General features: G+C 47.6%; 1 protein-coding gene across 1 annotated transcript; it reads right to left on the bottom strand.

The window, feature by feature from the left end:
- Positions 1–13565: 13565 nt before the first annotated feature.
- Positions 13566–16194, bottom strand: LOC123052163 (ninja-family protein 3). Its single transcript, NM_001426749.1, has 2 exons — positions 15278–16194; positions 13566–14500 (listed from the first exon to the last, which is right to left on the bottom strand). The coding sequence occupies exons 1-2, from the start codon at positions 15777–15779 to the stop codon at positions 14070–14072; spliced, it is 933 nt and encodes a 310-aa protein (NP_001413678.1). The 5' UTR covers positions 15780–16194; the 3' UTR covers positions 13566–14069.
- Positions 16195–16914: the final 720 nt, after the last annotated feature.

Genomic DNA, 16914 nt, shown 5'->3' with positions numbered 1-16914 from the left:
AGATTTTGGAGTACATGCTGAGAGCTTGTGCGCTAGATTATGGATCTAGTTGGGACGACAATTTGCCATATGCAGAGTTCTCTTACAACAACAGTTATCAATCCAGTTTGAAGATGGCCCCTTTCGAAGCTCTGTACGGAAGGAGGTGCAGGACACCATTGTTATGGGACGAAGTTGGAGACCGCCAGTTGTTTGGACCAGATTTGATTAAAGAGTCTGAACAGAATGTGAAGTTGATTCGCGATAGGCTCAAGGTAGCCCAGTACAGGCAGAAGAGTTATGTGGATTCTAAACGCAAGGAGACAGTTTACGAAGTCAGAGACAGAGTTTATCTTCGAGTATCACCACTTCGAGGAGTGAAGCGCTTTGGAGTTGAGGGAAAGTTAGCGCCACGTTTTGTAGGACCATACAAAGTTTTGGAGCATATGGGAGAAGTTGCTTACAAGTTGGAATTGCCCGAAGGATTGTCAGGAGTTCACGATGTGTTCCATGTTTCTCAGTTGAAGAAGTGCCACGCGGAGATGGCTGAGATACCACTGAGAGATGCAGTGCCACTGGAAGCGATTCAGCTGGATAGTGATTTGACCTATGAGGAGAAACCAGTCAAGATTCTCGAATATGTCAGCCGAGTCACCCGCAGCAAGGTTATCAAGTTTTGCAAAGTTCAGTGGAGTCACCATACCGAGGATGAAGCCACCTGGGAGCGAGAGGAAGATCTACGGAAGGACCAATCTTACCTATTTTCTAGCCAACCTGAATCTCGAGGGCGAGATTCATCTTAAGGGGGGTAGGTTTGTAACATCCCAAAATTTCAATTTGGATAGTTATACATTAGACCATCATGCATAACATATTTTATTGCATTTGTTTTGCGATCCTAGAAATTCTACGCAACTCAAGGACCCACGGAGAGAGTTGGGGATTTCGTTATTTTCATATTTGGGTTTTCTCAAATTTTGAGAATAGGATCATTTGTTTTAATTACTTTTCTCTCCGAAAAATGTTTCATATTTAAAATTATATGAGAGGGGATAAAATGACTTCTCCACAAATAATGAAATATTGGAGGAAAAATATTAAAAACAAATATTTGATTTTATTCGGATTTTATTTCTATTTTATTTGCCGAGGAAAAATACGCGTTTTTCAAAATTGCATTTTAGGCCCAAATAAATGTTCATCTTGTCCGGCTTATTTTTAGAGGACGGGGAAAATTTATTTCGGGATTGTTGGAGTCCATTTAGTATTTCTTTTCTTTCTTCTTCTGCACGTCCAATTTATATATAAAAAAACGAACCGACCTACCGGGCCGTGTCCGGCTAGGACTCTAGCCCGGCCGGCCTTTATAAGCCGCGAGGCCGCCCCGCCAGCCCAAGCCGCCCGCCCCCGCGAAACCCTAGCGCCGCCGCCGCCGAACCGCCCCGCCGCCGCCGGTTCCGCGCCGCCGCCGCCGAACCGCCCCGCCGCCGCCAGTTCCGCGTCGCCGCCCCGCCGCCCGGAGCCGCCGTCGCCCCGATCCGCCGCCGACCCCGCCCGACGCCGGAGCCGCCGTCCCGCCTCCCGAGGTTGACCGCCTCGCCGCCGCTGGTTTTCTCGGGAAAACGGTGCGTGTTTTTTTAGAAAAACCCTGGTTTTTTTAATAGATCGGTTTTATTTTTTTCGGTTTAGTCTATTTTGCGGACGTTCGTCCGTACGTTCGTTTTAATGAACGGTTTCCGTCGTTTAACCGCAGACAGCGAACGTTCGTTCGTTAGCCTGTTCGTCAGTTTTCTTTTTCTCGGATTTTCCGCGATTATTTTTCGATCGCGATTTCAGATCTGTTTTTCGTTTTAGTATAACTTTTCGCTCGTTTATCGGAATCAGGAGATTCAAGCGCCTAGAATTTCGTCTCGAAACCCTCTTTTTGTTTATCCAACTCAAACAAGTTTTTGCTACTATAAAATTTGACTTAGGTCCAGATTAGTAAACGAAGCTTGTTTCTTTCGCCGTTTGAGTTTCGTTGCTTCGTTCGATTTGATTCTTTTTGCAAACCGGAGTTCTTAAGTTGAACTTTCTGCTTATATCTCTTATTTTGAGTTTTACCCATGCACCCTTGTTTGATTGCTTATGTATGTATTGTTTGTTTGCGATAGAGTACCCGGAGTGCGAAGCGTGCTACTACGAGTCTCTAGGTTTCACGGATCATCAGCAAGGCAAGTAAAACTTTGATCATACCTCTTTACCACCCAGTTTTATTGCATTAGATCAACCCTCAAACTATTGCATGGCTAGGAACTGTTTAATATGTGGGTTTTGGGAAGTAGATGAGGTAGTACCTATTGCCCTGTTTATTATCAAACCATTGGGAGTTACTTTTACGTTTGCTTATATTGCTATGCTATGCTCGTAGACGTGGATTGGGTTTGAGAGTTCTCCATGACAGATGTGAGATTGTTAATTAATGGTTCAACTTAAGGTGGCTATTTTAATTTACATCTGGGTGGATTGAGGCACCTGGAGAATCCAGTGTTGCCTGTATTTTTGGATATCCCGGAGTACCCGTGAGATTATCCTAAGGACCACCACCCAGGTTCAAAGGGATCATGAGATTATTCATGCTAGAAACTTCCGTGTGGAGCCACAAGCTATTATGGGCTCTAGCATAGTTGAGTAGGTTACATGACCTCTTGAAGAGGTGGGCTAGCAGATGTAGGGGAAAGTAGGTGTAACTGTCCCCCCAGAGTAAAGAGTATTGTTTCTGAAAGACTGTGTCTCGGTCATCCGTTTCTCAAACACCATGTAGTGCGAGAAATCAAGCGGAGGCGATCGAGTCTTGTGGGGAAAAGTGCGCAAACCTCTGCAGAGTGTACAATCTAATCATGGTTAGCCGTGTCCCTGGTTATGGACATCTTGAGTATCTAGTTCTTGGATTATCATGTGAATCTCATCATCATGTTACTTAATTTAATTTGATTGGGTTAATCACGTTCTTAATTGGGATTGAGTTAGAGGTACCTTCTCAATGTTTAACAACCACCATGATAGTTAAATAAAATTTATTCCTTTGTGGTAGGGAAAATTTGGCTTTTTGCAAAACTGTAACCATAGAGCTTTCCACCGGCCAAATATGCATGTAGTGATAGCATTATTCTGTTCATTACTCTCTATCTGTTACTTTGCCAGCATATTCCATGTGCTGACCCGTTTTCGGGCTGCAACGTATCATGTTGCAGACTTTTCAGGCGATGATTAAGGAGCCTTAGGTCGTGGTCTTATACTCAGTGATGCCTTTGGAGTTGATGGACTCACTTTATCTTCCAAGCCTTCCGCTGTTATCGTTTTAGATGGCCTTAAGCCGTATTTATTGTAATAAGTTCTCTCTTGAACTATTCGATGTAATAAGTGTGTGATTGCTACTCTGTTATAAATCCTTCAAGTACTGTGCGTGTCAGCATTACCGATCCAGAGATGACACTAATGCACGGAGACTAGACTGTTTGAGGTCTGGTCGCTACAATTTTAGATGAAGAGAGGATGGATACACATCGTTGTTGTTGTGGCCTATTAATGGACTGCACAAATCACTCTTTGAAGTGTTAAAGAGTGATTCGTGTAGTGCACCTAAAATGACACATCAGTGGTGGCGCTCTATTTTAGGTGCGCTATAGAAAAAGAAGGGAGTATTGTTTGATCTCAGGATCTCGAATGGGAGAAGTTAAGGGTCTTTTCTAGTGAGTTCAAAGACTCATTGGAAGGTAAATATTTGTAGCGTCAAATTTGTTGGCACTGATATACTCCCCTTGCAACGCCGGTGTTGATTCTTCGACGACAAGATTCTTCACCCCATTGGATCGTCGTCAATGCTCTTCTCCCCAAAAATCAAATTAACTTAGCGCACCTAGTTGAATATGTCCCCAGATATTTGGACATATAACAATGTATGTATGAAATGTAATGCAATTTTGCAGGATATGCTTACATATTGTGCATATGTATATAACTTTGTGCTGTAGTACATCTTGGGGTTGCAGTGCTAGCAGTGCGCCCCAAATTGTCTTACCAAAAAGTTATGAACACAGAACTTCTTAGCCGCCCTCTTCAAAACTACCACTTACCAGTCGCGCGGTCTGTGATGATAAAATCACCACTGACCAAGTGACACTCATGAGTTGCTGGCGCGTTAGTGATAAACACTTTTGGCCAGCCCGTGCTATTTGGACAAATAGTAGTGAATACATAATTGCGAGATGCCAAAGTAGCTCAAGTCGTGACTAGATATTACTCCTATAAAGGATGTTGGAGTACCCGCCTCCTAGGGGCATCCTCACTAGCGAGTGTCCCCGTCGTCCGATCCATGTGCGTCTCGTGCCGATGCCTACCTGACGCCCTCCCCATCGCCAGATATTCCCAGGCGCTCCACACCACGCCGATTTTCTCAGGGGGTCCATGACGCATGGGCCGCGGGCGCGCTCGGGCCAACTTTCTGCGGTGTTTTCTCTATGGATGTTACGGAGACATTTATGAGAACTTAGTCATTCTGATGCCTATGTTATCTTTACCCTCGTATGCACAACTACTTAGATTTACCTTTGTTTTTCTAGTTGTTTCTCTATATTATCTCCCCGTCCAGTTTTTGCCTACTCTCTATTATGTTTAGTAATTGTTCTGCATACACTGTTTTACTTCAAAACTTGTTTTTTCAATGTATTTGTTGAATCTCCCATTCAACCCCCCTTTTGGTCGATATCTGATCCAACTATAAGCTTACTGTAGGATCAGAAATTGACCCGAGGGGGATGAGTAGGAGATTTTAAAAATTCTTCGGAAGAAATGAATTCTCTCGAAGAAGCACAACGGAATAATTAACTAAGGTAGAAACAATGCACATATTAAATTACAACATTAACAGGCTTAGTGAGAAAACTAAGCAGAACTACAGAGATAAAACTAATAGTAGTGATGATAGAGACATATTTTACTAGAGTAAAATGAAACTAGCAAATGTACAAGCATACGGGAGTTGCAAGATATAACTCTAGAGTAAACATGATGAATATCAAAGAGATGAATGCATATCAGTTGCGAAGAACTGGACACCGAGGGAAACTCGGAGTCAAAGGAAAATACAAAGAGAGGAAAAATACTAAAAGCAATGCAAGTAGAGACGAAATCAGTGGTGCTCAATGGTGACAAGTAATTTGTTCGACCAGTTCACACTTATGCCAAAGTGCTACTTCTGGTTAGAGGTACTTGTGATTCAACACGGGAGAACATCTCTATCTGTCCTATTCTCCTCGACCTGAAGTTCCTCAAACTCAGATTGATTTACTTTTGGTAGATTCTTCAAGGAAGTCTCCAAACTTTCACATACTTGTCCTTGGAAAACCACAATGACTCTTGGTTGCTCGGACCGACACCTAACCGTCTAGTGGATATGCAGTCCAAAAGAGTAATAGGCACAAGCTTTTCAATCTAGTTCTCCACAATGCTCAATCACTTCACATATTTTAGGCTCTAGGGTTTTCTCTCTAGGATTTTCTTGTTGGGAATCGTTGCATGGAAAACAAAAAAAATTCTACGCACACGCAAGATTTATTCATGGAGATGCATAGCAATGAGGGGGGAGAGTGTGTCTACGTACCCTCGTAGACCGTAAGCGGAAGCGTTTAACGACGCGGTTGATGTAGTCGAACTTCTTCGCGCTCCACCCGATCAAGTACCGAACGTACGACACCTCCGCGTTCTGCACATGTTCAGCTCGGTGACGTCCTCCGCCTTCTTGATCCAGCAAGACGGCAAGGTAGTGGATGAGTTCCGGCGGCACGATGGCGTCGTGACGGTGATGGTGAAGTGATCTCCGCAGGGCTTCGCCTAAGCACTACGAAAATATGACCGGGGGTATAAACGGTGGAGGGGGGCGCCACACACGGCTAGGCAATTGTCTGTTTGTTTGTGCTAGGCGCCCCCCTATATATATATATATATATATATATATATATATATATATATATATATATATATATATATATATATATATATATATATATATAGGTGGGAGGGAGGGGGAGCAGCCAAAGGAGGTGCCCAAGTAGGAGGAATCCTACTTGGAGTCCCTCCCAAGCCGTGCCCCCTGCCTTATATAGGTGCGGGGGAAAGGGAGGGGAGGGTGGCGCCCCCCCCCCTTCCTTTCTCCCATGAGAGGAAAAGGCAGGAGGGGCTAGCCCTCCCTCCTTTCCTTCCCTTAGGGCCTGTTGTCCAAAGAAGGGGCGCACCAGGGGCTGGTCTGTCCCCCCCCCCTTATTCCATTAGGCCCATAACACCTACCGGTACCGGGGGTGTCCGGAACCCCTTTCGGTGACCTGATGGCTATCCGGTGCATCCCGAAACCCTTACGGTGTCCGAATACCATCGTCCTATATATCAATCTTTACCTCTCGACCATTTCGATACTCCTCATCATGTCCGTGATCTCATCCGGGACTCCGAACAACATTCGGTCACCAAATCATATAACTCATATAACACTATATCGTCAACGAACATTAAGCGTGCGGACCCTACAGGTTCGAGAACTATGTAGACATGACCGAGACACCTCTCTGGTCAATAAACAATAGCGGAACCTGGATGCCCATATTGGCTCATACATATTCTAAGAAGATCTTTATCGGTCGAACCGTTATGACAACATACGTAATTCCCTTTGTCCATCGGTATGTTACTTGCCCGAGATTCGATCGTCGGCATCTTCATACCTAGTTCAATCTCGTTACCGGCAAGTCTCTTTACTCGTTCCGTAATACATCATCATGCAACTAACTCATTAGTCACTTTTCTTGCAGGGCTTCTTATGATGTGTATTACCGAGAGGGCCCAGAGACACATCTCCGATACTCGGAGTGACAAATCCTAATCTCGATCTATGCCAACTCAACAAACACCTTCGGAGATACTAGAGCATCTTTATGATCACCCAGTTACGTTGTGACGTTTGATAGCACACAAGGTATTCCTACGGTATCCGGGAGTTGCATAATCTCATAGTCGAAGGAATATGTATTTGACATGAAGAAAGCAATAGCAATAAACCGAACGATCAATATGCTAAGCTAACGGATGGGTCTTGTCCATCATATCATTCTCCTAATGATGTGATCTCGTTATCAAATGACAACACATGTCCATGGTTATGAAACCTTAACCATCTTTGATCAACGAGCTAGTCTAGTAGAGGCTTACTAGGGACACGGTACTTGTTTATGTATTCACACATGTATTTAAGTTTCCGATCAATACAATTCTAGCATGAATAATAAACCTTCATCATGAATAAGGAAATATAAAATAACAATTTTATTATTGCCTCTAGGGCATATTTCCTTCATTTCTCAATTCTCTCAAAGAGTGGGTTGCTCAGACAAACTCTTGTCAAATCAAACAACGCAATCAACTGTTGCAAGATGAGGTCGGCGGCTATTTATTTTGGAGCTATCCCGAGGTGTGAAATGACCAATAGGGACACACGCCACCTAATGGCCAACCGACATGTGGCATTAAGGTCGGATTTCAAATTCACGTGGTGACTTACTTTAGTAACAAGTCAAGCCGATTCAACTGTTAGTGATTTTTTTCTCTAAGTCCCGAAGAACTTTTTCTCGGACTCAGAGAAAAATCACTTATCATGAAGAGATTTCTCTTGTCTTCACTCGAAGAAATAGGTTTATGATTGAGCACACATCGAAGACCTAAATCTCAACTACATTTGGACCCCCCCCCATAGTACAGTTTGCCCTCTCACTAAATAGAGAAAAATGAAACTAGAAAACAACTCTGTATTCACAATGACTTTATTCTTCTCGCACCAGTCAATTGTTTCTCTTACGACTCAACGAAACAATTGCTCTTCGATTCCATTTTAGGGGTCATCTCCCACACAAATAACAATCTCCTCTATAACTCTAGCACACTTCTCTTAACTCCTCAGGGACTTACTTCTTGTGTGTGCTGGCAAACACATTAGTCCCTCAAGGGAAACCCACTCCGCCCCTCTACGGGACAAGAAAGGAAAGGGAGCGATGGAGGAGCATAAGGAAGAAGAGAGAGCACAAAGCAAATGACAGATTGCTACTACTGTGCATTTTGTCCTTGCAAAGCACAACATAAATTCATGAAAACTCTTCATTACCGTTTACCAGTTATACCAATTTGGTCAAGATCCCCAAAACGCGGTAGATTACAAGGAGTTTGTTTGTGAGGACATGAGGAGGGGGGGATTTTTTGTCCAAAAGGACCCCCTGGCCAACAGAATTGCCAAAAAAGACCACATGTCGAAAACATTGCCAAAAAGGACCCCCTCACTAGTGGTGGCAGGCGCGGCAGGCGACACGTGGCACCTGCCACCAAGCCAGGAGGCGGCGGGCCCTGCCGCCACAGCAGGAGGCGGCCGCGCGGGTTGTAACGGGTTATGCACAGCGCAGCAGCCGCGACGTAACGGGCGAGGCCAGGTGGGCCATGCCGCCACCATGTGAGGCGGCGGGCGCTGCGCATGTCGCTCGCGGGCCGACAAAACCTGCTGCTTGCGGGCCCAGCCGGTGGGCCACACCGCCACTACTCCAGGCGGCCTCTCTGGCGTGACAGCGACCACACTGACGACCCTGATTCCCAGGCGCGACAGGACGCTGATGGCGGTGATTCCCACGCGCGGGAATATGGACGTTGATGGCTGCTTTTGGTTCTTTCGCCCGGGAATCAGTCCTGATTTTGCTACTTTTGCCTCATAGGATGCGACGGCACTGCGAGAATTGCTCTGGCTATTGCTTGAGCAGATGCGATGGCACTGCGGTAATCAGTCACTCGCTGCGGGAACCTGTTGTGCCGACACTACAGGGATCCTAAAATTTCCCGCCTAATTTCGTCTGTTCGCGTTTATTTTCTCGCCATCATTTATCGTCTGAGTCTATAAATGGAGACACCGAGGCTCTCGTCCAGCCATCCTCGTAATCGCCACTGCGCAAAGTGTGTAACACATTTTTTCAGTCGGTATGAGTTTGCCTTGCTCGGATCAAAGCATTAGGCCGAGGAAAATGAAGAATGCAAGTTTGCCTCCGGGGGTGGCAGTCCTGCGGTGTTGGTGTGGCGATCTTTGCAAGGTGAAGGAGGTTACGGATTTTTCAGATTGGTTGGGCATGAAGTTTTTCATGTGCGCCAATTATGAGGAAGATCCACCCGTAGCTATTTCAGAGTACGACAAGCCTCCGGTATGCTTTAACCATCACGAATAGATATTGTTGGTATTTTGATAGATTCTTTAATAACATTCTTGTTTCTTGTTGTAGTCTCCTCCGCCTCTGTGCATGTACTATCGTTGGATTGACACGGAGATGCCGGCTTGGGCAGTGACTGAGATTCGTGAAAGAAGTCACCATGCGTGGAATAGTTTCTATGCGGAAGAGCGACGCGAGAAGGCGGAAGCTAGGGAGAAAGCAGAGCAAGAGAGAGAGTTAAAAGAATACTATGCGGAGCAACACCGTTTTTTAGGATTTAGGAAAGAAAAACAGGGAAGAGGCTCGTCGCATGGAGGAGCAGGAACGACAGCGAAAGGAGGCTCGTGAGGCGGAGAGGCAGAGAAAGAAAGAAAGGGCTCGTCAGGCCAAGGCAGCAGAAGAAGCTGGCGATGGAAAAGGAAAATATCCACGCTGGACTCAGTAGATTCCCGTGGTAGTATTTTAAATTTCGCAATCATTTGTATCTTTAATTCTGCAGTTTAATGTAGCTTTATTTCAGTAGTTCAATGTAGCTTTATTTCAATTCTACGATGTATCTTATTTTCAGTTGTACCGTGTCGTGATGGAAAAAATATATAGTTTTAGAATAAAGTAGTGGCGTTTTCTTTCCCTCCACTAATCATCGAACATCGTGCAACAACTACAAAATGAAATTAAGATAGAACATAATGCCCTACAATAAGAGAGTACAAACTAATAATGCAAGTACATCTGAATTAAACGGTAGAACTGGAATACAGCTTAAAAACTACATGAAGGCATCATCGTCATCCTCCGTCGATGCAGAACTCTTGCCCTTTGAGGATGCAGAACTCTTACCCTTGGACGATGCAGAACTCTTGCCCTTCGAGGATGCAGTACTCTTTCCCTTGGACGATGCAGAACTCTTGCCCTTTGACGATGCAGAACCCGGAAGCGGCGGCATGAAGATATCATCTTCGTCCTCGCTCTCCTCAGTCCATAAAAATGGATGCTTTTCTGCAGTCCTTCTGAAAGTTTCACTCTTCGGCTCCACTACCTTCTTCCACCTTGCATGCAACCTAAGAAGTTCTTTACGTACCTCCTCATAGGTCCTTTCAGGCCACCCAGACCTACGTAATTCGTGAGCTAACTCATTCATTATGGTGTCACTACCGGTGAGTTCGTCCCATGGAACTATCCTATTGTCCATCCTGAAATCGGTAGCTAGCCTCAGAAGAGTCCTGCTCATCCCAGGGTGAAAACTACAATCGAAAGGATAATGGGACATCTCGACTACACTACACTCGAATGCTTATCCACCTCCGTCTGAAGGGGGGGTTTTATAGGTAGAGAGGAGAAAATGGCGGGAAAGAACGACTGCGGTATGGCGGGAAAGGGTTGGCGGGAACATATGGTGGGAAGGGGTTGGCGGGAAACGGGTGGCGGGAAGATATGGTGGGAAGGGGTTGGCGGGAAACAGGTGGCGGGAACATATGGAGGGAAAGCATTGGCGGGATAATAAGGGGAAAGGGTTGCGCGAAAATATTTTTTTTTCATTGTCTAAGATGGGCAATGGTTGCACAGTATTCATCAGCCAAATTTAAAAAAAAATCATTTGGGCCTAACATAAGCCGAAGAGTGAAGCGGGATAGTATGGCGGGAGATATAGGCGGGAAAAATTGTTCCTGACTGGTGCATTTTTATTTCAGCATACATAGATGTTTAAATCGAAAAGTCTGATACTGACATATGTAGATACAATGGGTCGCGCACGTGGATAGATGAATCACCCTAGTTTACGACGACCACCTGACCTTTCCTTACGACCGGAAAAGCGACAAGCGATTAGGTGGCCGAGTTACACGAAGACCGCGACCGTACTCCAGTTCGGCTTCACGTGTCTGCGACTCCTGCGTAGGTGGTGGAGTCGGGAATCCTTGTTGCGAACCTGAAGCGTAATTGTAGGCGTATGGTTGTGACTCCGCGGGGATAAAAGATGGGCCAATAACGTCCCCTCCGAAGAACTCTGTAACTAATGATGCAACCGTGTTGCCATGATCACGTGATGCTCCCCGGACGCCTGTGTTGAGGCCACGTTGGGTGTCCTCATCGCCCCAATAACATCAGGTATGGCCTGCACATAGAAACATTGTAAACAAACTGTTAGAGGATAATATATGATATCACTGTAAATGCATTAAAATGTAAACATGACTACCTGATCAGATCCCTTGCCTGTACTGTCTGGCCATTGTACGTCGTACTGGTTTAAATCTGGTACATGAGTCTCCTCGGGCATGGAGATCCCTCGCGTGGAGAGATACAACTGAGATCCCTCACCTTGGGTGTATGCGTCATATCCTGTGTACGCATATTGGGTTAGGAGAAAGAGTCTGCTCGGGCATCGAATCCAAGCCCGTGCCATGGTCCTGAGATGTCTGCCCCTGACGAAGCTGCACCGAAGAAGAGCGATGCAGTGGCAAAGATGAGTCATGTCGTGGCAATGTCGTTCTAGTACTCGGACCCTCCCCCCACTGCCCATGGCTCGTGCGCGCCTCGCTCGGTCTGGACGACGGCGCCGCACTCGGTCTGGCTGACCTCACTACCGGCATGTTGTACGCTCCAGTGACAACGTCGTCGCCTCTACCGCATCTGAACTTTGTTGCCATGTATTGTCGAAAACGTTTCTGGAATGACTTGCGAGCTGGGCCCTGGGCCGGCATGCTTTCCTCAGCCATCTGCCCTACTTCGTTGCAACTTTCAAGCTGAACAATATTTGGATGTTATTTGGTTCAAATCATTATGAAATGATTATGAAATGATGGACCTAAAAAAGTTACAAGTGATTACCATCTGGTCACGATAGTAAGCTGCATGCAGCTCAATATGTCTCCGCGCCTGCTCCTCCTGTGTGAGATGTGAGATGTGTTGGTATAGTAGATGGCTGACTGGCCAGGCTAGCACGTGCGTTGATGCAGTACCACTGCTTGTACGCTTGATCTGTACTTTCATCGTACGGTCTGCAAAATTAAATAATTACATAAACCGTTGTGATGAAAGCAAAGCATCTTCACGCATCGTATAATCATCGTAATAAAATAATGTAAATAAAATATACCTAAGTTGATGCACTATATCTGCTAGCGCTTCATTTTCCCACTTGTGTACCCATTGAATGTTGTGTTCCCTCTAATCGTATAAACTTGTAAATTATGTAACAAAGTGTGAGTTTAGTAAATTAAAAAAGACACTAACTATTTAGGGAGGTCACATTTTACTTATGGGTTTCCTCATCGATACGTCTTGAAAAAGGTGGTGGAATTTCTTGATAGAGACCGAACTGTCTCATTACACGCTCTGGGTTATAAGGCTCAACACACCACAGGAACAATAAGTTGCAGCGAGTCAGTCAGAATGCACTATCACTCAAGATGCCTGGTGTGATGGGTCGAACATCAAAGACCATTTGTATCTGGTCCTGAGTCCACGGGTTCCATGTGACTTCTGTCTCATCAAGTATCTCAAACTGCTGGTGGTATATAGGGTAACAATTTTTCGCAATATCTGGAGACCAACGTTTCCGTGCCTTTGTCCACCTGGTGGCCATAGTTGCACTGCCACCCTCGCTAAAGTCGTATGGGTGTACAGGTTTTACTATACGAGGTCGTCCTACAGGGAGGTATTCCCAGGACCACAACTGTAGAAACTTGTGGCAGAAAGCAAAACAAGGAACCATGGGAAATCAGCGCCGGTAAAAATCTGCGCCATCAGCACGGGAATCAGCACCGCCTGCGTCGTTGTCGCGCGTGCAGCAACAGGGATGCCGCCTGCTGCAGTGGCGGCATGGCCCACAGGCTGGGCCCGCGAGCAGCACGGCCTATCGGCCTGCGAGCGACACCGGCAACAGTGGCCGCCTCGCACGGTGGCGGCCGGGCCCACCTGTCCTCGCCCGTTCCGTCCCAACCATGCACTGTGGGAAAACCCGTTATACCCTTGCCGGCCGCCTCCTGCCGTGGCGGCAGGGCCCGCCGCCTCCTGACGTGGCGGCAGGTGCCACGTGTCGCCTGCCGCGCCTGGCGCCACTAGTGAGGGGGTCCTTTTTGACAATTTTATCCGCGGCTAGTCCTTTTTGTCAATAGCGTTCGGCAGGGGGTCCTTTTGAAAAAAAAAATCAAAGGGGGGAAGGGAGCATAGGCGACCGGATCCAAGCCATGCAATGGTTCAAGTAGGAAGGAACGGACATATGGATCACCACAATTCTCATCGGTGCCTCCTCATGGCCATCATCATGGTCTAAAAGAAGAGGGGAAAGAGAGGAACTGGGGGTGGATCTAGGTCCAAGCTCTTGAAAAGAAGTCATTGAATAGAGAAACATTGGAGATTTCTACAGTACTGTACATTTTTGTTCCTTGCAAACCACAACATATTCATGAAAACTCTTCGTTACCAACCAGTTACACCAACTTGGCCGAGATCTCCAAAGCGCAATAGCTTCCGAATATGTGAAAACGGATGGTGTTGGAGTTGATACGCGTTCAGAGTAAGGGGTAACTGAACATGGCAAAATCGACTTCTCTCCTAAACCTTGCACATTTACAGTTACCGCGAGGCCACGCGCATCGACTGAAGCAGCATATCCATTGTGGACACTGTGAAGCTGATAATTCTCTCAAATTAGTTCACTCCCTTAACTTACAGTAAACACCTCAGGCAAGCCCTGCACTCCTCTCCACTCAATGGAAAGGCAGGGCGCTAAACATAATACACTGTAATGATAGCTAAAAATTCAGAGTAAAAAAGGAAAGAGAGGAAAAGAGCATCTCTCCCCCTACGTACATTCCGGCATTACAAGAAGACCGACGGCGAGGGGTTGACGACGATGTGCCTGAGCGGATTCGTGACGTCGCCGCCGCCGGCGTGCTTCACGAACTCCGCCGGCGTGAGGAAGTTGCCGTGGCAGACGCACACTATCCTCACCTCCTCCCCTTTCCTGTACTTGTAGAGGAAGCCGTCGATCTTCTTGCCGTTGGGGCCGTCCACCTTGGAGGAGACCATCGGCATGTCCTCCATCATGCTCTTCCGCAGGTCGCCGGTGCTCGTCGTGCGCATCGTCAGCGACCTGAGGGTCCGCAACGGCGGTTGCTCCTTGACGATGCCGTTCGGCAGCTTCCCGGCCGTAGATGGTGCCGGCGGCGGGAGGGATTTGTTCTGGTTATTATTATCAGAAGATATCTCCATGCTCGATGTGCTCTTCGCCTCAGCGCCATCACCGCTACCTGCACCAATGCAGAGGAGAAGATGTCACATTTTCATATTCCAACATGTCAATAAAGATGCATATCCCAATGTGTTCTTTTCCGTTTACTAATCGTCAGTGCTTTCCAGTTTTTCAGGTAGACAATTCAAATCGTATATATTTGGTAGCTGCTCGGATAATGATTAGTCTGAATAATCATACCCTGAGGCTACGTAACTATTAATCCCTCCGTTCCAAAATAGATGACTCAACTTTCTACTAACTTGGGAGTAGTAGTGAATAAAAGCTTAGAAACTGCTTAGAAACATGCCGTAGAAGGCATCTCTTCAGACCCTAGGAGCAACAGCACGGCTCGAAATAATCCCAGAAATGACATCACCCAAAACAAACGCCCCGAAAAGAACACAACAAATCCCATGCGTACGTAGAAGTATCATCAGATTGTGCAGAAAAGAATTCCCCATTTCCATGGCGGGCAGCTGTCAGCCAATTTGGCGAAAAAGAAGCATCGGCTCAACTAGCGTTCTAACGAATCGATCCCAGTAAATCACAAGACCAAAGCAAGATCCATGGCAAAGAACACTCGACATGTTAGATCCCCCCTCTGCCCATGCATCTCCTACCAAAAGAACCACGGTAAGCTCGGCATGACACCGACCTGCATGGATCGCCGAGAGCTTAACAGGCAGCTGAATGAATAATTCAAGCACGGAAGCGCAATAAAACAGTGGGAATTGCAAACTGATTGTAGCAAATAGTTGGAGTAGCAGGGAAGCTGGTGAAAGCATGTGTATACCTTGCTCCGGCATGCTTGAGGAAGCGTTCCCCTGGTCGACGACGGAGCGGCGGAGCTGGAACGCGCTGGGGTAGAGCGGCTCCTGGGCGTCGTCCCGGCTGCTGCTGCCGCCGGACTTGCCGGAGTTCATGGAGGTGCGGCGCTCGAGGCGCTTGCGCTTGGCCTGGAGGCGCTTGAGGCTCTGCATCTCGCGCCGGCGCCACCGCTCCTCCTCGGTCTCGGTGGGGAGCGAGCTGGTGCGCATCAGCGGCGCCGGCGGGGGCGTCGCGGCGGCGATGTCGTCGCTGGTGCCCGGGAGCGAGCACATGGCGGCGAGGGAGGAGGAGCGCACCAGCCGCGGCTTCTTGGCGTCCCGGCCGGAGTTGGCGCCGAAGCAGCCGCCCAGGGACAGGCCCAGGCTAAGCTCGACCACCTCGTCCGGCTCGCCGGCGCCGCCCCCCGCCTTGTCCGACGACGCGCCCTTCTCCCCGCCGAACCTGCCCAAGAAGTCCCTCGACGCCATGCCCGGCACAGAGAACGAGAGAGAGAGCAAGCAATTCCCCGCCGCGAAGCGGACGCCAATCCTTCCCTTCCCCAAGCTCCAAGAAGGCCAAATTCTCAGGAACACCTCGCCATTGCCGCGAATCCGTCCCGCGCCGGGCAATTCTCGGTCTCCAAACCCAGAGGGAAGAACATCACAGCGCCTACGGACGAACAATCGACGAGCGCCGGGGAAGCAGAGCCAGCACAATCGGCGGCAATCAGATCCCTCCGACGCGCGTGGGATCCTCGAGCGGGAGAGGGGAGAGGGGGGGAGGTGGATGGGAATGGAGAGGAGAGGAGAGGAGAAGAGAAGGAGGCCTGCGCTGCGTGCGTGTCGCTCTAATCTCCTTCGTTGTTAGACTGCTCCCTCCATTAAACCGAAATTGTTTGGAGACGGGAACAGGGGGGGCTAGTTGGATGGGACTACGAGCGCATGGAGGCCGGCCACGTGTCGGACAGCGGGTACACGTGTTGGATCCCGACAAGCCGAGCCGGTATCGGGCGGCGCGCGGCTCGGCGCGGCTCGGTTGGGACCGCGGTTGGTAGTGGTGGTACTTGGGGATGTGTGACGTGTCGAGGCCGCGTAGGGGCGTCTGCCTGACACGTTTCGGGCTTCCGGTTCTCAGGGCACGACTCCCCGTGCGGTGTCCAGTCCAGAGTATACTTCGATCCTTTTTCTATGTCCTACTGTTTGTATGATTGTAATCTATATATACGCACCTCCGGTAAATGTTGGTGGCTGTAAATAATTCATGCACGCGTCAGAAAGGCTTAAACGGCATGTACACTTTACTCAAAAGTAGAAAAGTAAAAGGTTTTTCCAAAATGGTCAAAGATTTCATACTAAAAAAAACCAGCCCTTACAAAAACCTCATTTACAAGCTTGAGAAATTGCAGTCAAGTCCTTACAAAAATCACCATTTTCTTTCTGCATCCATCGAAGGGGCGCCGTGAGCAAAGCTCATTGCGGTCTTTGGGCCTCCATCTCAACCTTGTTGAAACCGGGGAGCTTGCAGAAGTGACAGTTAAGAAGTTGACGATTTAGACCAGCACGCGTCGTGGTTGCAAACTTGAAAGACCGTCACCCAGAAGAAGCTAAAACAAGGAGAGCTAGA

Source organism: Triticum aestivum, chromosome 2D (assembly GCF_018294505.1).
Source record: "Triticum aestivum cultivar Chinese Spring chromosome 2D, IWGSC CS RefSeq v2.1, whole genome shotgun sequence".
NCBI lineage: Eukaryota > Viridiplantae > Streptophyta > Magnoliopsida > Poales > Poaceae > Triticum > Triticum aestivum.
The sequence above is the reverse complement of the archived record's forward strand: the minus strand, read 5'-3'. Positions and strand labels throughout refer to the sequence as shown.

Excerpts from the sequence above, each read along its gene's own strand:
- LOC123052163 (NM_001426749.1), bottom strand. The coding sequence starts at position 15,779 with ATGGCGTCGAGGGACTTCTTGGGCAGGTTCGGCGGGGAGAAGGGCGCG. Across the intron at positions 14,501-15,277 it reads CTCAAGCATGCCGGAGCAAG|GTAGCGGTGATGGCGCTGAG; the intron begins GTATACACATGC and ends GCATTGGTGCAG.